This window comes from Phocoena phocoena, chromosome 2 (assembly GCF_963924675.1).
Source record: "Phocoena phocoena chromosome 2, mPhoPho1.1, whole genome shotgun sequence".
Taxonomy (NCBI): domain Eukaryota; kingdom Metazoa; phylum Chordata; class Mammalia; order Artiodactyla; family Phocoenidae; genus Phocoena; species Phocoena phocoena.
This window is the reverse complement of record NC_089220.1, coordinates 119921826-119939564: the sequence shown is the minus strand read 5'-3', so window position 1 is coordinate 119939564 and position 17739 is coordinate 119921826. Positions and strand designations below refer to the sequence as shown.

The window sequence follows — 17739 nt, the reverse complement described above, 5'->3', positions numbered from 1 at the left end:
CGATGCCCATTTTACAGGGTCCATTTCTAGCTAACACAAGTGGGCCAGGTGATTCTGGGTGAGGAGGGGCCCCCAGGGTCCTCAGCAGGCGTCTGGTCGCTGAGGCTTTGTTCCCTGAAGCTCTGGTGGAGCCCAGGCCCTGCCACCAGCCAGGGGACTTGGGAGACCACATGGACCACCCACCCTGGCCTGCGCTCGCAGCTCCCAGACCTCTGCCTCTGAAATTTGGACTCCCAGATCCCAGTGACTGACTGCCCCCAGCCTTTCCTCACGCGGGTCTACACACTGGCCTATTTCTCAGCCTCTCCGTGGCCCGTAGTGTCTCCTCCTTCCCTCCTGGCCAGACCCCAGCATCCATCACCTCTGCCTTTCTTTCCTGTGCCTCCCTCAGTCCTAACCAGGACGCTTTGCTCATCCTGGCTCCCTGACCTGGCACCAGCCACCCTCAAGCCTCCCAGACTGGAAAACGGGGGGGTTTCTGCCTCCCCCTACCCCTGCTTAGCCTGGGATCCCAAGTCCCACAGGTCCTGCCTCCCTCCTGCCGCTGCCAGGGAGTCCTGGCAGGAGATGGACAGGAGTAAATAAGGGAGTGACACAGGCTGGCAGACACTGGGCTCTCTCCCAGGTTGGCGGCAGGACAGGGGGCAGCCTTCAGGCCTTGGTCCTCCCACAGATGACCCTAGGTCTCAGCCCAGGGCGGGGCCATCAGAGGCCTGCTGTTGTATCAGCTGTGATGTGATGCTCTCCAGATCGTGGACTGAGGGGTGGAGGCTGCAGGAGCTCTGAGCAGGCTTAGTGGTCCAGGAGGCTTCAGAGGGCAGGGCCTTTCGGCTGGATCTTGGGGAAAGAGGCTTCACCAGTGGAGGAGTGGGGAGAGTGTCGTGGGTGGAAGGAATAGTTTGTGGAGAGGCCTGGCACTGGGGAGCGGGGATTAGCCAGCTGGAGTGCCCTGGAGATGGATGGGAGTGGCTGGGAGGGTCTTTCATGCTAACTTAGGTCAAAGAATAGGATAGGTGAGCAAGGAGGCTGGAGTTTTCCTGTAAGTTTAGGGCTTTAAGCCCCTTCCCACCTTCCCTGCACAACTGGTCTGGTGTGGCCTCCCTGATGGGTCTCTCAGGCTGACCCCTCTGCCCCAGAGGACAGGTGGCCCCTCACTTCATACTCCTGTCCCATCTCTGCAGCCGTGGGTGGGGCCTCTGCCTGGATGACTCTCCCACCAAGGATGTCATCGACTTCCCTTCGATACCACCTGGCGTCCTCTATGACGTGGGCCACCAGTGTCGCCTCCAGTATGGGGCCTACTCTGCCTTCTGCGATGACATGGACGTGAGTGTGGGGCCTGTGTGGACACGGGGGAGGAGGGCAGCCCTCAGCAGCCTGCAGACCCCACCCAGCCTGGGCTCGGCCCACACGTGATGCCCACGAGACATAAAGTGGCCTGTGGGAGAGGCCTAGGGTTGGGCGGCCATAGACCCAGGTCTGCATTCTGGGTGGACCATTTACCAACCATGGGACTTTGGGCAAGGCCCTCACCTGGTGGAGCTGGATCATAAGAGGTAAAATCAAACCTCTCCTGCGGGGTCCTGGGGAAGATCGCCCAAAGTGATGGCCATGGGCATGTCAGAGACCCTGCAGCTTCTAACCAGGGTGTTTCCAGACGGGTAGGCTGGGGCTGGGAGAGGTGTGGGTGAGCTGGGCACTGCCCTGAGCCACAAACCCGAGCCTGGGGCTCCAGCCCAGGACCCCCCACACCACGTGGTCCGGGAAGACAAGAGGGGTTCCAGCTATAGACCCACACCATGTGCCAGCCCCAAGGAGGGATTCCCAGGGGACTCGTGGGGGTGGTGAGGGGGCAGGGCAGGTGGTGGTGCCGAGGAGGAGGTGAGGGTATGGCCCTTGCCCTCCTCCTTGCAGAATGTCTGCCACACGCTCTGGTGCTCCGTGGGGACCACCTGTCACTCCAAGCTGGATGCAGCTGTGGATGGTACCAGGTGTGGAGAGAGCAAGGTAGGGGTTCGCCAGTCCAGCTGCGGAGGGGGTGAGAGGTGAGACTCCCTGCTGTGTCCGTGCTCTGGGGTCGCTCATGCCCTTAGCAGAACCCCAGCCCTCTCTGGCCCAAGTCCCCACCTGCAGAATGGAGGCTTTGGGGCAGAGCTTGACTGGGCAATTCTCCAAAGTGCCTTCAGCTCAGAAGAGTCAGCATGTGGACTCTTACTTTATTCCTTGCTCGGCTCCACCATGGGGCCCAGGTGTTGGGCGACTGGAAGGGGGCCTCCCCCAGCCCTTAGGTCCTTCCCCTCTGGGCCTTTCCAGGCCTTCCACCCACCTTGTTCTCACTAGGGTGAGGAGCTTGGAGTGGGCTTGCTCTACCTCTGTCTGTCTCGGTAGTGGTGTCTGAATGGGGAGTGCGTTCCCATGGGCTTCCGACCCGAGGCCGTGGACGGTGGCTGGTCTGGCTGGAGCGCCTGGTCCGTCTGCTCCCGGAGCTGTGGTGTGGGCGTGCAGAGTGCCGAGCGGCAGTGCACACAGCCTGCGTGAGTGCGGGGCCAGGGCTCCCGGGGCAGGTGGGATGGGGCGCCCTGAGCAGAGTCGGCGATTGCAGGGACACTGGCTCTGTCCCAGCCTCCCACTCGCAGAAGTATCCGCATGGAGGCCAAGCCTGGAGTGTCCAGAGCCACCTCGGGTCACTTCTAGGAGTGCCCCGGAGGCTGATTGAGTCGCCACTGCTGACCCCATTGCAGAGAGGGAAACACCAAGGCCCAGACACTGGAGGGACTCATCAGAGGCCACACAACAAAGCAGCAGCTGGTGGGAGGGAAGCAGGGAGGACAGTGGCTAAGAGCTTAGACCCTGAACCTTAGATGGATCAGGGTTCAAATTCCCTCTCCACCCCTTCTCTGGGCCTCAGTTTCCAGAGAAAGTATATGATGGGGCAGCAGCAGTGCCCATCTGGTAGAGGATACATGCAGGTAAAGCCCTGCAGCTAGTTCGTAGTAAGCGCTCAGTAAATAGAGCCACTTAGTGGCATTTGAGGTACAAGTGGGTCCAAGATGAGACTGGGGACAGCTGGGAGAATTGGTCAGCCTGGGAGGGGTGCTGTGTGACCTGGGGTGAGTGACTTCATCTCTCTGGGCCTCAGTTTCCCCATCTAAGAGTGGTTAGGTGAAGATTCAGGGAGATGCAGAGAGGCCAGCTGTACTGTAGACTGAGGGGCTGCCTGGCGCCTTTGGATGAACCCACTTCACTAGGCTGCCCCAGGGTGGGCATGGGATTCAGAGCCAGGTCCTTCTAGGGCCCCGTGCTTATACCCCACCCTGCCTCCAGGCCTCTAGGCCTGAGCTGGGTTGGGGGCAGTCGGGGTGGGGTTAGGGTTCAGGCTCTATGCTGGGGGCATACCTCTCAGCTGGGCCAGGGCCAAGGGGGCTTCCTTTTGACCTGGCTGGGGTGCTGCCACCAGGAACACATCTGCTGACACATGGGCTGTCAGGACTCTGGGTCTCACGGGCTGGAGACTTGGAGTGGCCCCTTCAGCCAGTCATGTCTGCAGCTTGGCCCATCCTCTGAACAACCCCCTGCAGAGGCAGCCCCAGTCCCATTTTATAGATGAGGATACTGAGGCCCAGAGGGGTCCAGAGACTTGGCCAAGGTCACACAGCAGGTTAGGGGCAGAGCCCAGGCTTCCTGCTGCCACCTCCCCTGAAATGCTTTCAAACAGGGAGCCTGTGTCTGGACCAGAGTGTGGGCGACCCACAGGGAGAGCAGCGTGAACGGAGGTGGACGGCGGGAATCTCTGGGTGTTAGGGGTGCAGGAGGAGCCTCTCGCTCCGAGGGCCCACTTCTGGATCCGGGTGTGCAGTCGGCACTCACTGCCCCTCACCCCACTCTCCCCACAGGCCCAAATACAAGGGCAAATACTGCGTGGGTGAACGGAAGCGCTTTCGCCTGTGCAACCTGCAGGCCTGCCCCGCCGGCCGCCCCTCTTTCCGCCAAGTCCAGTGCAGTCACTTTGACGCTATGCTCTACAAGGGCCAGCTGCACACGTGGGTGCCCGTGGTCAATGACGGTGAGTCCTATTGCCCACAGGGACACTGAGGCCTGGAAGGGCAGGGATCCAAGGGCCAAGGTTGCCCAGTGATACAGGCACTGTCTGCTGGGGCTGCTGCTCCCTCCTGGCTCCCGTGGACAGATACTACCAGCCCAGTGGAGCCCCCAGCCCTCCACGATGGGTGTCGTGGAGGCGGTCTTCCCGGTGGCCTCCGTGACTCCTGCCCTGCCCTGGTTGTCCCTCACGGCTCCTCTGCTTGGGCCCCCAGTGAACCCCTGCGAGCTGCACTGCCGGCCCTCGAATGAGTACTTTGCTGAGAAGCTACGGGACGCTGTGGTCGATGGCACCCCCTGCTACCAGGGCCAGGCCAGCCGTGACCTCTGCATCAACGGCATCTGCAAGGTGTGCCCAGCTAGGAAGAGAGTCTCCAGCACTGCCCTCCCCAACCCCCTGGCCGGTCTCCTCTGGCTTCCTCCTGCTTCCCTCTGGCCACCCTCCCCAGGCTGTACCATTGGGCTTCCCCGCTCTGCCAGTGAAGCCCTTTGATGGTCTGCCATCGCCTCCCAGCAAAGCCTCCCTACTCCTCCTGGGACTGGGGCCCCCATATCATCGGGCCTCACCCCCAGGCTCTGCCTCTGCACCACGGCCTGCCCGCCATGGCTTCTGAATGCTGGCTTTCGTACCGGCCCAGCCCTGGCCCGGAAACCAGAGCTCAGGTGGTAGCTCGACCTCCTGCTGGCTGGATGACCCCCAGCAGTGGTTTCCTCTGCGATAATAGAAAGGGGACTGTCCGTCCATGTAGCCACGTCACAGGGTTAAATGCAGTCATTTAACAGGGCATTGCAGGGCCGTGCAGGCCTCAGGGCCTGGCAGAGAAAGCGTCAGTGTTTGCTGACAATACTTAGACTTATTTCCAGCAGTATCAGTGCCACTCCCCCTGCCCGTGTCCTCAGCACTTTCATTCCCCTGTTCCTGGGAAGGGAAGCCCCTGGGCGTAGAGGCCTGGGCTCTGGGAAGGACCAGCGGGGAACACTGATTCCTGTTTCGGGGAAATTCCTGTCCACGCTGGTCAGGAGCGCGGGTGTGCCAGCTCCCCCTGCCTGCTGTGGCCTTTTACAAAGCTTCTCCCGTCTCTTGTCTCATGCGATCTCACAGCACACCTTCACGGTGCAGGTGGTTCTCCCTGTTTCACATCTGAGGAAGCTGAGGCTCAGAGAGGTCGAGGGGTTTATGTGGGGTCAGAGGGCACAGCTGTGGTGGGGCCTCCGCTCCCTGCTCCGAGCTCTCTCCTCCCCACCCTGGCAGGCCCCCGAGGCTGGTGCCAGAGAGGGCTCGCCGCCAGGGGCCCAGCACCAGGGGTCTCCCCTCCCCATGTGTTGCAGAATGTGGGCTGCGACTTCGAGATTGACTCGGGTGCCATCGAGGACCGCTGCGGCGTGTGCCACGGCAACGGCTCCACCTGTCACACCGTGAGCGGGACCTTCGAGGAGGCTGAGGGCCTGGGTATGGGTGGGACCACTGGTGGGGGGCAGGGCACTCTTGACCTGGTGACCCTTCCTTGTCTCCCTTGAGCCCTGCCCACGGCCCCCATGGCCAGAGATGGGAAGCAGAGAAGCTGCCTTGCTGGGTCTAGGATCCTGGCAGGAGTCAGGGCACCCAGGCCCAAGTGCAGAGACCTGCCTTCACAAGGAGTCCTCCTGCCCCAGGGACCCCAGCCTGGGCTTATCAGGCTTATGAGTGGCCTTGTGAAGTTTTAGAGACCCCCCAGCTCCACTCACTCGCCTCAGGGCCTGTTTTGCATCCACTGCTTAAGTGCCAACTGTGTGCTAGGTGAGGGAGACACAGAGGTGAAGAGCTTACAGTGTCACCTTTTAGTGTGACAGATGCAGTGGAGGGAGGCCCAGAGGGCTGTGAGAGCCCTGAGGAAGAAGGTCCTGACATGGAGAGGTCAGGGAAGACTTCCTGTAGGAAGTGGAAGTTGAGCTGAATCATAAAAGACTCAGACGAGATGGGGGAAAAGCATTACACATGGAGGAAAGAGCTTGTGCCCAACAAAGCCTGGAGGCAAGAAAGAGCGTGCTCTGTCTGGGGACCTATCTGTAAGAAAGGCGGGGATGCCATAAGGCTTTGAATGCTAGACCAAGAAGCTTAGATTTCAGCCCCAGAGATGCAGTCCAGCGTGGTGGTTAAAGCTCAGACCTCAGAGCTTGATTCACATCCCAGCAGAACCCTGGTGCAAGTTATGTAACCTCTCTGTGCCTCAGTGCCCTCACGTGTAAAATGGGGATAACAGTAGTACCTATGTCATAGGGTTGTTACACCCGTAGAGTCCTCAGGGTAACGCCAGGCGCGTGATGGGTACTACTTAGTGAAAGAACAAAAGCAGGCTGTATAGGTATGAGGAGGATATCCCCGGGGAAAGGCCCAGTCAATTGGGGTTTTTAGAAAGGTCATGCTGGCCCCAGGTATAGGGGAGAGGCCCAGCCTTGTGACAGGGAGACCAGCTAAGGTTTCCCAGAGAAGGGTGGTGGGGCATGGGTCAGGGGGTAGGATTTGAGCCCTTCTGAGGCTTCGGTGATCTGGGACAGATCTAAGTGGGGAACCCAGAATCTTAAGTTAACGATGGAATCTTTGGCATCGGCAGGCAGGGGCAAGTGGAAGGAGAGGTGAGGGCAGGCAACAGCTAACCCTCTTACCTCTTTTCACCGCCTGTGCACAATCCCTGGCCAACAGGGTATGTGGACGTGGGGCTGATCCCAGCCGGTGCTCGCGAGATCCGCATCGAGGAGGTGGCCGAGGCCGCCAACTTCCTGGCCCTACGCAGCGAGGACCCGGATAAGTACTTCCTCAACGGTGGGTGGACCATCCAGTGGAACGGGGACTACCAGGTGGCGGGGACCACCTTCACATATGCGCGCACAGGCAACTGGGAGAACCTCACGTCCCCGGGTCCCACCGACGAGCCTATCTGGATCCAGGTGACTGCCTCCTGGGGCCCCGGGCTGGGGAGGAGCAGAGATGGGATCCGTGGCTCCCAGCCGCATAGAAGGAGCGAGCCCTGGGGCAGTCACAGAGCCCGGCTCCGGGCCTGGCCCTACTGCTGGGACCTCTGCCTCGGTTTCCCCATCTCTAGAATGGCTCCATGGTATAGCCCCAGGTCCCAGAGGTGGCTGAGGTTGGCTCCTTTAGGATGGGTGGCAGGTCTGGGCAGAGGGAGAGGACACCTCATGCTCACGGGGCGCCCCCCTCTGCCTGCCCCAGCTCCTGTTCCAGGAGAGCAACCCTGGGGTACGCTACGAGTACATCATCCACAGGGAGGCGGATGGCCATAGCCAGATCCAGCCGCCTGAGTTCTCCTGGCACTATGGGCCCTGGACCAAGTGCACAGTCACCTGTGGCACAGGTGAGGAGAGCAGTGGGCACAGCTACTGCCCAGCAGGGCCTTTGTCTGTGAGCACTGATGCGTGGCTCTAGCCTCTGGCTCATTGCTTATTTGCTGGGCTGCTGTGAACTTGGAATGCTGCTTTTGGGCCTCAGTTCCCCCATCTATATAATGGGGCTAGCATTGGCCCCATCTCATAGGTCCACTGGGAGAGTAAACAAGGTGAGGCAGGCACAGCATGTGGTGCCTGGCGAGCGTTCAGTGTGTCTCCCCCAGGGAGGCACCAGCTGCCTCTCCCTCTTCTCACTGCTCAGCTCTGGCAGGTCCTGTGCCCGTGGTTCTGCCCCATACCTGGGATCTGACCCCTTCATCCTCCCAGAGCCTTACCTGCATCTCCGTCAGGATAAGCTCCTTCCTCTCCTCTAGCTCCTGCCACAGACAGGCTTCCCCGGGCCCCCCTCCTCCTCGGTGCCCTCCCACCCTTCCTAGGAGGCCCAGAGCCTGACACTCCTGGGCTGCTGGCCCAGGAGGGCTTCCCCAGTGAGAAGGGGGAGGGGGAAGGGAGAGAAGGAGGAGGGGCAGGGGAGAGAAAGAAGGAGGGGGAGGAGGATTGGAGTAGGACAGGGGCAGGGAGGAGGGAGCTGGGACGTGACAAGGATCTCCCCACCCAAACTCTGAGCCTCGTAGCCCAATGACCTATTCACCACATTTACTTATTCCTTTAAACTCTTTATAAAATGTGTAACAATTTGACTAACTCTCACCCCCCCCTCCCCCGTGGCTTCTTCAGTCTCCCTTCCCCTCCCCCTCCCCCTCGGTGTCCAGGGGTCTCAGTATCAGGAATCTGGGACAGAGACATTTGAACATTCCTTGAAATGCTATTATGACAAATGAACACTGACCCACTAAAGCTGGGTGGGAACCTTCAAAAGCTATTAAAGGCATCCTTCCCCGTATGAGTTAAATTTACAAATGTGAAAACAAATACGTTTGATGAACCAGACACTGGGAAATCGTCTTTCAGCAAATCCGTGGCTTCCCACGTGGACAGAGTAGGAATGTGTTGAGTGGCAAGTGGCAGGATCCTGATGAGTGGTAGCTGGAGCCGATAAGGGTTTGCTTGTCTTCAGCAGTAAGAACCCCCAGGGAGGGTGCAGAGTCCAAGCTGGCTGGATGGCCTGCCATCTTTTTAGGGACCACTCTCAGCCCCACCTTCCCCTCATGTGTGTCACAAGATGGCACCCTTTGCCCAGGCTTCTTGCTGGCAAGAAGAAGAAGGGGCAAAGGGCTGACTCTCGGGAAGGACTTGTGTCTTTTTCTCCCTGGCACGACTGTGTCCCAGACCCCCTAGCTGCATGGGAACTACAGTGGGGAGTGTTTTCAGCAGGTCCCATTGTTACCTTGAACAAACCCTGCGTTCTATTAGGAAGGAAGGAGGCGGGTGGAGGGAAGACTGGAGGCTCAGGGCAGGGGTGAGTCCCCCTTCTGTGCCATAGGGGGAGCAGGGTGAAGGCAGAGCCCGTTGGAGTTGGTCCTGCCTCTGGGCCTCAGCGGGCGGTGTGGGGTACGTGTGGAAAGGGAAGAGCAGGGCTCTGCAAGGGCATAGAGAGCGGCAATGGCAGGGGGAGTGAAGGACAGGACGAGTGCCGGGGCAGGGGGTGGGGAGGGCTGTGAGCTGGAGAGGAATGCCTGACTGGGAGGTCTGACGGATTTCTTCTCCAGAATTTCTGGGCCCTGATCCTGTTGGGAGGAGTGTAGACACTAGAGGTGGCGCTAGGCCGTGGTTGGATTTGGCACTGGTTGCGCTCTTACCATGCGCCAGGCATGGGCTGAGCCTGCACGTCCGTGAGCACGTTATCCTCACACCTGGCCTTCAAGGCAGGTGTTATCGTTACTCCCACTAACAGATGAAGACAGTGAGGTTCAGAGGGGCCAAGTGAGCTGCCCAGGCCTCCCAGCTAGGAAGCTGTGGGGCCAGAGCCCCTGCCCACTGAGCCTGCACACCGGCCTCCTCCCTAGGGGTGGGGGTGACGGCCAGGAGGACAGTGAGGAGGGGGCAGTGGGGCCTGTTCTGGAAGGGATCTGAGCAGAGTGGGGTAGAGCTGTGTCTCTGGGTGCAGCGTGGCTCAGGCAGGGGGCGCCCTGAGCGCCAGGCCCAGGCTGAGCCCCCATGGCCTCCCAGGGATGCAGAGGCAGAGCGTGCGCTGCATGGAGCGGCAGGCGGGGCCCGTGGACGAGAGGCACTGTGAGCCCCTGGGCCGGCCCGATGACCGTCAGAGGAAGTGCAGCGAGGAGCCCTGCCCCGCCCGGTGAGCCCACCAGGCGCCTGACTCCCAGTGTCCCTCATCAGGGCGCCCCTGGGAGGAGCAGAGGGAGCTGGGCTCTTAGCCTTCCTTCCCAAGGCTGAAGCCCCAGCCCCTGGTTGCCCACGACCTCAGCCTGGGCCTGGGTTCCCCCTCAATAGCCAGCATCAGCCAGGGACATGCCTGATCGCTCGTGCTTGGGTCCCTGGATGTGAACACGGGCCTTGAGTCTTGCCCAGGTCCCCCAGGGGTGAAGGTGGCAGGAGCAAAGGGGACTGTGCCCGGTCACTGGGCTTTGGGGGCCAGGGGGCCATCCCAGGCTTGGAGCTCTGGGAACTCGTCCCCTGGGCTTAGGCCCGACCCTCCCTGAACCCTGAGTGCCCGGGAGTCCAGGTGGCTGCACGCTGATGCTACCCTCGTGCCCCCCACAGGTGGTGGGCAGGTGAGTGGCAGCTGTGCTCCAGCTCCTGCGGGCCTGGGGGGCTCTCCCGCCGGGCCGTGCTCTGCATCCACAGCGTGGGTCTGGATGAGCAGAGCGCCCTGGAGCCACCTGCCTGTGGACACCTGCCCCGGCCCCCTGCCGAAACCCCTTGCAACCGCGATGTGCCCTGTCCGGCCACCTGGGCTGTGGGGAACTGGTCTGAGGTGAGCAGCACGATGGGAGGGGGCCCGCCCCCAGCTCTGCCATCGGTCTTGGGCTACAGGGAGGCAGAGACAGCCTTTGGGGAGCCCTTACTGCCGGGCACCGTGGTGGGAGGGGCCTGGGGCATTCCAGGTCCGGCCCCATCCCCAAAGCCGCAGGGGGTGGGATGCCCTGGCCAGCCATGGCCACAAGTCATGGTCTCGAGCTGGTCAGGGCGAGAGAGGGCTGCCTGGGGCCCTGTACACTGACACTGAGCAGTGAGCAGGGTACCTTGCCAGGCACCAGCTTCCCCTGGCCCTGAGCCCCTCACCCTGGCCTTCCCTTTAGTGCTCTGTGTCATGCGGCCCAGGCAGTCAGCACCGAAGAATCCTCTGCACCAATGACACTGGTGTCCCCTGCGCTGAGGACCAGCGGCCGGCAAGCGAGGCCACCTGCCTTCTGCCGCCCTGCCCGAGGGCCCTGGACGTGCTGGGCCCCGAAGGCTCAGGCAGCGGCTCCTCCAGCCGCGAGCTCTTCAATGAGGTCGACTTCATTCCTCACCGCCCAGCCCCACGCCCTCCGCCCCCCTCATCAGCCAAGCCGGCTGGCATGGGCAATGCCATCGGGGAGGAGGACCCTGAGCTGGGCCCGCCAGGGCCCGTGTTCGTTGACGACTTCTACTACGACTACAATTTCATTAACTTCCACGAGAACCTGTCCTACGGGCCCTTTGAGGAGCCTGACGCAGACCTGGCGGGCACAGGGGATTGGATGCCCCCACCCCTGAGCAGTGCTGCTGAGCCTCCTGTGGGCACCCCCATGCCTACCACAGAGCCTTCTGGGCCTGAGGATGAGGGGGCACTGGGAGATTGGTCCCCTGCTCCTTGGCCCGGCCAGGCTGGCCGTTCCCCACCCCCACCCTCGGAGCAGAGCCCTGGAAACTCCTTGGTCAATTTCTTATTTGAGGAAGATGCCCCCATGGGAGCCCCAGACCTTGGGCTCCCCAGCTTGCCTTGGCCCCCGACTTCAGTCAGCGTGGAGACGCCTGCCGCCCCCGGGAGCCAGAACAGGCGCCTGGGAGGGGGAGACAGCCACAGCCAGCCGCCGCCTCCCTGGTGGGAGAGGACCAATGAGGTTTCCGAGGACAGCGAGGAAGCCTTGGGCCGCAGAGCGCCCCAAAGACCCAGCCCCACGCTGCCCGCCTCGTCCCCCATCATCACCTCCCACTCCTCTCCTAGTCCCGACACAGTAGAGCTGTGGACGAGTGGCACCTTGGCCTGGGAACCAGCGCTGGAGGGTGGCCCGGGGCCTGTGGACAGTGAGCTGTGGCCCACCGTTGGGGGCGCTCCTCCCACCGCCAGTCTGCCAGACACTCAGGGTACAGACAGTGCCCTGGAGCCCGGGACTCCCACCCTTCCCACCCCAGGCCTGGCTCTACAGGACCTGCAGACCCTGGCGATGCCAGGAACCTTCCTTCTGAAGACTCCGACCAGCCTAGGGCACGTGCCTTGGGTGACTGCCCTGAGCCTGGGGCCCTTGGGCCAGCCTGAGTCCCCCAGCCCTGAGACGCCCCTAAGCCCTGTGCTGCTGTCCCTACCAGCTCAGGACAGTCCGGCCAACGGCAGCCGAGCCCCTGGGCCTCTGGACCCCAGCCCAGCAGAGGAGGGGCCCCCCGTAGACCTGCTGCCCGTCAGGAATGCCAGCTGGCAAGTGGGGAACTGGAGTGAGGCAAGTGGTGCAGGGGTTGGGGTGGGCCGGAGGGTTGAGCAGGACCTCTCACTAACTTGGTCACTTCCTCTGAAAATGAGCAGAGCAGGATATAAGCCTTGTCTGTCCAGCCTCCTGGGTGGGTGGGGATTAGGGAACTGACAGCCCGTGGTGAGTGGAGGCTCTGTGAGGTGGGAGGAACTTTGCCCCAGCTCAGTCATACTGCCCTCCATGTGCCCCTGGGGCTGCTCTGCCCCATTGGGCCTCAGTTTCTCTTCTGAACAGTAGGGTGGGGCAAGGGGGCCTGTATCCCTAGGGTCCCCAGAGGCTCATTCCTGAGTAGCACAGGGGGCCGCTGGGAGGGCAGGGCAGGCACAAATGAGGGGCAGCCAGGGTGAACGGCCCTCTCATACTCTGGCTTGCATGCTTCCAGGGATAGGGAGCTCACCCCAGGCAGCTGTGTCAGTGGGAAAGCCTCCTCCCATGGTCCCCAGGCCCGGCGGGGCTCAGCCTGGGTCCTCCAGGTGCTGTGCAGTTCCTCTCCACCCGGTTCTCCCCTCAGGGCTCCACCTGCTTTGTCGGGCCTGTGAGGGTCTGAACTGCATGGCAAGAAGCTGTCCTGTGTCCCCTACCCCACCCCAACGTCCCCAGGTTGTTACCATAGGGGAAGTGAGCTGCTTCTGTTCAGATCCCTAGTTTTGGTGTGGGAGGGACAGGTTGAGGCCCAGTGAGGAACCCAGACTTCCTTCCCAAGTGATTCTGGGAAGCAGTGAGCCTTGTCAGCACAGCCGGGCCACCTCACACATGTCTCCTGTAGCAGGGACAGTTGGTTGCCAGGGGATTTGACTGTTCATCTTCATGGTCTCCTTGGGAGATGGGTGGAGGAGCCCATTTTGCAGACGAGTTAACTGAGGCACTGGCGGGTCCCTGTCCCCTGGCCGGGGGGCTGGAGGGGGCAGGGATCTGCCCGGCCCTCATGGGCACTGCGTCCCTGCCCCCAGTGCTCTACCACCTGTGGTCTGGGTGCCGTCTGGAGGCCCGTGCGCTGCAGCTCCGGCCGAGAGGAGGACTGCACTCCCGCAGCCCGGCCCCAGCCCGCCCGCCGCTGCCACCTGCGGCCCTGCGCTGCCTGGCACGTGGGCAGCTGGAGTAAGGTGCGTGAGGGAGGAGGCGGGCAGCGTTGGGGCACGGGGTGGAGCTCTGCGGCCCGTGGCCTGTGTTTGGGGTCAGCCATGGCCACCGGGGGCGGGCTGCTCTGTGCTGTACATCTTTGTACCTAATTTCTGGCCTCTGGGGTCATTCCATCTGTGTGTGGTTCAACCTGCCCCACTCCCCTTCTCTCACTGGTTGTATCCTTTTCTCTCCTTTCTGTCACCCTCGGGATTTCACTTTCTCCTTTGTTGCACTCTTTCTCCATCTGTCCCATTCCGGGGCAGCCCCTGGCCACGCCACCCGCCCTCCAAGGCTGGTCAGCCATGGCTTCTCCCTGGGGCCCTTAAGGGACTTGCCGCGGGTGGGGGTGAGAGTGCCCAACGCTCGCCCTGCCACAGCCCTCACCGCATCCTCGTGTGCGTGCACGTGGTGGTGGTGTATCCACACGCGGGACCCTCGGCCTCCAGTGCTCCCGCAGCTGTGGCGGGGGTTCCTCCGTGCGGGACGTGCAGTGTGTGGACACACGGGACCTCCAGCCGCTGCGGCCCTTCCACTGCCAGCCGGGGCCTGCCAAGCCGCCTGCCCGCCGGCCTTGCGGGACCCAGCCCTGCCTCAGCTGGTACATCTCTTCCTGGAGGGAGGTGAGAGGCCTGGGGGTCTGGGATGGGAGCGGGGGTGTCCTCAGAGCCTAGCAGCGCCCAGACCCCTTCCCCGGCCCTCCTAGTGTTCCGAGGCCTGCGGCGGTGGTGAGCAGCAGCGTCTCGTGACGTGCCCAGAGCCGGGTCTCTGTGAGGAGGCGCTGAGACCCAACAGCACGCGGCCTTGCAACACCCACCCCTGTACGCAGTGGGTGGTGGGGCCCTGGGGCCAGGTGAGCCAGCGCGGGGTTTCGTGCGGGGAGGACATGCAGAGGGGGGACTCATGTCAGCAGGCATCCATCAGACCTTTGTTCACGCAGGGAGTTGTTGAGTGTGTCCTGTATGCCAGGCTCTCTGTGGTCCCTGCAGATACAGCGGTGGCCAGATGAGGTCCCCACCCTGCTGTAGCTTACAGCCCACCAGGGAGACAGACTTAAAAGAAAAAGGGATGTGCGCTGTGATGTCAGGGAAGGCCTTCCGGGGAGGGGACTTCAGAGCGAGACTGGAGGGGTTTGTGATGTGAAGGAGAGGCATACGGGAGCGGCAAATGCAAAGTCCTGGGGCAGGAGTGACAGACACAGGATGTTCAGGAAACTAAGCAAAGACCAGACTGGCGGAGGGGGTACGGGAGTGGCCAGTGAGGCCTCAGCTGGGCGGCACACTTCCTGCCAGGCCTGTTTGGGAATCTCAGTCCTTGTCCCACTGGCTGCTGAGGGACCCTGGGCAGGTTGCTTTACCTCGCCAGGCCTCTGTCTTCTCATCTGTAAAGTGGGGTCGTGAGCATTAGATGCTCCTCTCACACAGTGAGGCAGTTAGCACAGGGCCTGGCACGATGTTGGCACAGATTAAATTTATTTTTACGGCTTTTTAAAAACATCAGACCCCAACTGATGAGAACAAAGCCTGACTTGGGATGGTGGGCCCTGTTTGAGAAACTTTCTCTCCCTTCCTTGCACTGCCCATGGGCTGCAGCAGGTCCTCCAGCCCCGGAGCCACGGCCCAGGCCTCTCAGGCATGTCCCACCCGTGTGAGGGGCTGGCAGCTTTCCCCTCCGCTCTGCAGATACAGTTCTTGCAAGCGAACACCTAGTGGCCTCTGGGGACAGGACCGACCCTCTGAGGAGGCTGGAGAGATGGGGCTGGGAACCATGAGCTAGGCTTCCTGGAGAAGGCGGCAGCTGCCCTGGGGACGCGCCCGGGATGCCCCCCTGCAGGGCTCACCCCTCCCGCGCTCCCCACAGTGCTCAGCCCCCTGCGGTGGTGGCGTCCAGCGGCGCCTGGTCAAGTGCGTCAACACCCAGACTGGGCTGCCTGAGGAAGACAGCGACCAGTGTGGCCACGAGGCCTGGCCCGAGAGCTCGCGGCCGTGCGGCACCCAGGACTGCGAGCTCACTGAGCCTCCGCGTGAGTGCCCCACCCGGCTGGGCGGGGGGTGGGCAGGGTGGGCAGGGTGGACGGTGGGGAGATGGAGAGTCATGGAACCGTCCCCCTACGGCACTGGCTGACTGACAGGGAGCCACGCAGAGGCTGGGGCTGTGTTGGGGTCAGAGCCAAGGGGAGTCCAGCCCCGCAGGCAGCTTTCTTTAGCTCGGGGGTCTCAGTTACCCCCCGTTCCCAGAGTGAGGCCAGGGATGTTCCTGAAACTGTGCGGCGCTCAGGCCTGGGTGAGCCCCCATCCCCAGCTCTGGCCCGTCCATCTCCTGGCCAGAGGAGGGCTGCCCAGAGAGAGCAGTGTAACCGCACGAAGGGGCCTCCCGCCTAGGGTCCTGCTAGCTCCCAGCAGCTGGTGGCTTCCTGGCCAGCTGGGCCCTAGAGGCAGAGCTTGTGGCAGAGGTGGCTCCGGACATAGATACACGCACGCGCACACACGCACATGCACACACACGCTTCCTTCCTGCGGCCCAGCCACCCCCAGCTGTGCTGAGCACAGGAAACTGGCCCTGGAGTCACACCTGGCCTCCCGTCCCCGGCTCTATGGTCTTGGGCTCCACTTCCCTGTCTTACGCATAAAGGGGCAGACAACCCCCATCCTCATAAATGAGGTCTTGGGGTGAAGAGCCCAGGAAGTGCTCAGGGAAGGTTGGCTTCTTCCTCTCCCTCGTGGACACTATCATCCCCCATCATGAGGTCAGGAAGAATGCCTAGGGCTACCTTTGTCAGTCAAGAGAATCCAGCAGCTCCTATGCCTATCAGCTGTCTGACTCCTGCCCCTAGGCCAGAGCCACCCTAGGACAGAGTCCTTGGCCCTCAGCTGGCATCCAGGGCCTCCAGGGACCTGCCGCAGTCTGCATTCTGTACCAGTGACTGGCTCCTTGGTAGCCCTTGGGCAAGCCCGGACTAGCCACTGCCATCCCTTGCTGGCCACACCACTGGGAGGGATAGGCTTCCTGCCCCAAATCGCATTACCTCAAGGCCCAGCAGAAATTCCACCCACCCCAAGCGCCCAGCCCTCAGCATTCATCCAGCAAGCACCTCCGTGCCTCCTGCACACAGCCCCAAGGTAGCTGCTGGCACCCAAGCGAGTTGAAGGGTAGAGGCCAGCCAAGGAAGTGACTTGCATGCCGAGACCCTGGAGTCCCCAGGATGTTTTGATGATCTGTGGGGCTGTGTGGCAGGACGTTTGGAAAGCCTGGAAACTTGGTCATCACGGTGAGGCAGCTGACATTAGCACGGCCACATCCGTTTGCCTGTGGAGGTGGGGTTACTGGCAGCGGAGGGAACTGGGGCCCCTTGAGAAGTTAAGTAACTTGCCCGAGGTCACACAGTGGGAACAGGACGCAGGTCTGCAGATGCGTAGGTTAGAGCTGCTGCTGAGAGCCAGGGTGGAGGAGGCTGCCCGCTGCCTCATGCCTTCTGCCGGGCCCCAGGCATGTCCCAGGGACAGGGCTGCCAGTTGCCTTCCTGCTTCTCCTCCCCTGGGATGTCTGCTGAAGTGAGAGGTCCAGGCGGCAGCTGGGGGCTGTCACAGGCAGCGGGAGCAAGGCCGGGAGGCTGGAAGCAAGCCACTTCCCAAAATAGCTCTGATAAGCACAGGGCAGGAGGGCCCGCCAGGCCTCAGCCCCGGGCAGGCAGCCTCTCTCTGGCCCTCCTCAAGAGGCCTGGGCTCTGCTGACGGGCTGATGGCCCAGGCCACACCTGCTCTGTCAGGGCCTCCGTGCCTGGCCCGGGTGATGGGACTGTTCTGGTGTGTGACCCGGAAGCTGAAGCTGAGTACAGCCCATGGCTGCAGGGGGCAGGGAGGTCTGGCAGGACAGGTGCATTTGGGCAGGGGGTGTGGGGCAGAGGCCACTGTAGGCTGGCAGGAGGCACCTGGGACTTCCGTTGTGTGCCAGGTCTTGTTAGGTCTCGCAGGGTCAGGGACCGAGAGGGGTGGCAGGCTCTCTGGCTTCTCGTGAGCACCTGAGGCGGTCAGGACTGGGGTCTCGGGGCCTTTCCTCTGGAAACCTGAGCCCAGCGGGGCCAGTTCTCCAGTCCTGGAGGTGGGGGCCTAGGCCAAGGGCAGGTGGGACAGGACAACAGCTGGAGATCTGTAACTCAGGCCTAGGGGAGCCCCTCCAGAAACAGGAGGCCGATGCTCTGGGGGTGGCTGCAGGTCTCCTTAAGGCTGTTGGGGGGCAGGGAGACGGCCCAGCTAAAATCTCAGGGAAGCCCCTCCACCCTGGGTGCAGGTGGGAGGAGGGGGGCGGTTCCGGTGCCCGCCTGCTGGTCCTGACCGCCCCCCCTCCAGCCCTAGGCTGTGAGCGCGATCGCCTGTCCTTCGGTTTCTGCGAGACGCTGCGCCTGCTGGGCCGCTGCCAGCTGCCCACCGTCCGCACCCAGTGCTGCCGCTCCTGTCCCCCACCTGGGCGTGGTGCCCCCTCCCGCGGCCGTCAGCGGGTCGCCCGCCGCTGA

At 62.4% G+C, this 17739-nt stretch overlaps 1 protein-coding gene across 1 annotated transcript in view; it reads left to right on the top strand.

Moving 5' to 3' along the window:
• Nucleotides 1–17739, top strand: part of ADAMTS7 (ADAM metallopeptidase with thrombospondin type 1 motif 7) — a 56958-nt gene extending 39219 nt beyond the window's left edge. Inside the window, exons 9-24 of the mRNA XM_065871411.1 lie at nt 1182–1326; nt 1915–2007; nt 2389–2534; nt 3894–4063; nt 4314–4447; nt 5428–5548; nt 6779–7023; nt 7307–7448; nt 9610–9736; nt 10162–10375; nt 10701–12080; nt 13061–13213; nt 13679–13852; nt 13936–14082; nt 15090–15252; nt 17582–17739. Coding sequence (XP_065727483.1) covers nt 1182–1326; nt 1915–2007; nt 2389–2534; nt 3894–4063; nt 4314–4447; nt 5428–5548; nt 6779–7023; nt 7307–7448; nt 9610–9736; nt 10162–10375; nt 10701–12080; nt 13061–13213; nt 13679–13852; nt 13936–14082; nt 15090–15252; nt 17582–17739 — 3712 coding nt within the window. The remainder of the gene's footprint in view (nt 1–1181; nt 1327–1914; nt 2008–2388; nt 2535–3893; nt 4064–4313; nt 4448–5427; nt 5549–6778; nt 7024–7306; nt 7449–9609; nt 9737–10161; nt 10376–10700; nt 12081–13060; nt 13214–13678; nt 13853–13935; nt 14083–15089; nt 15253–17581) is intronic.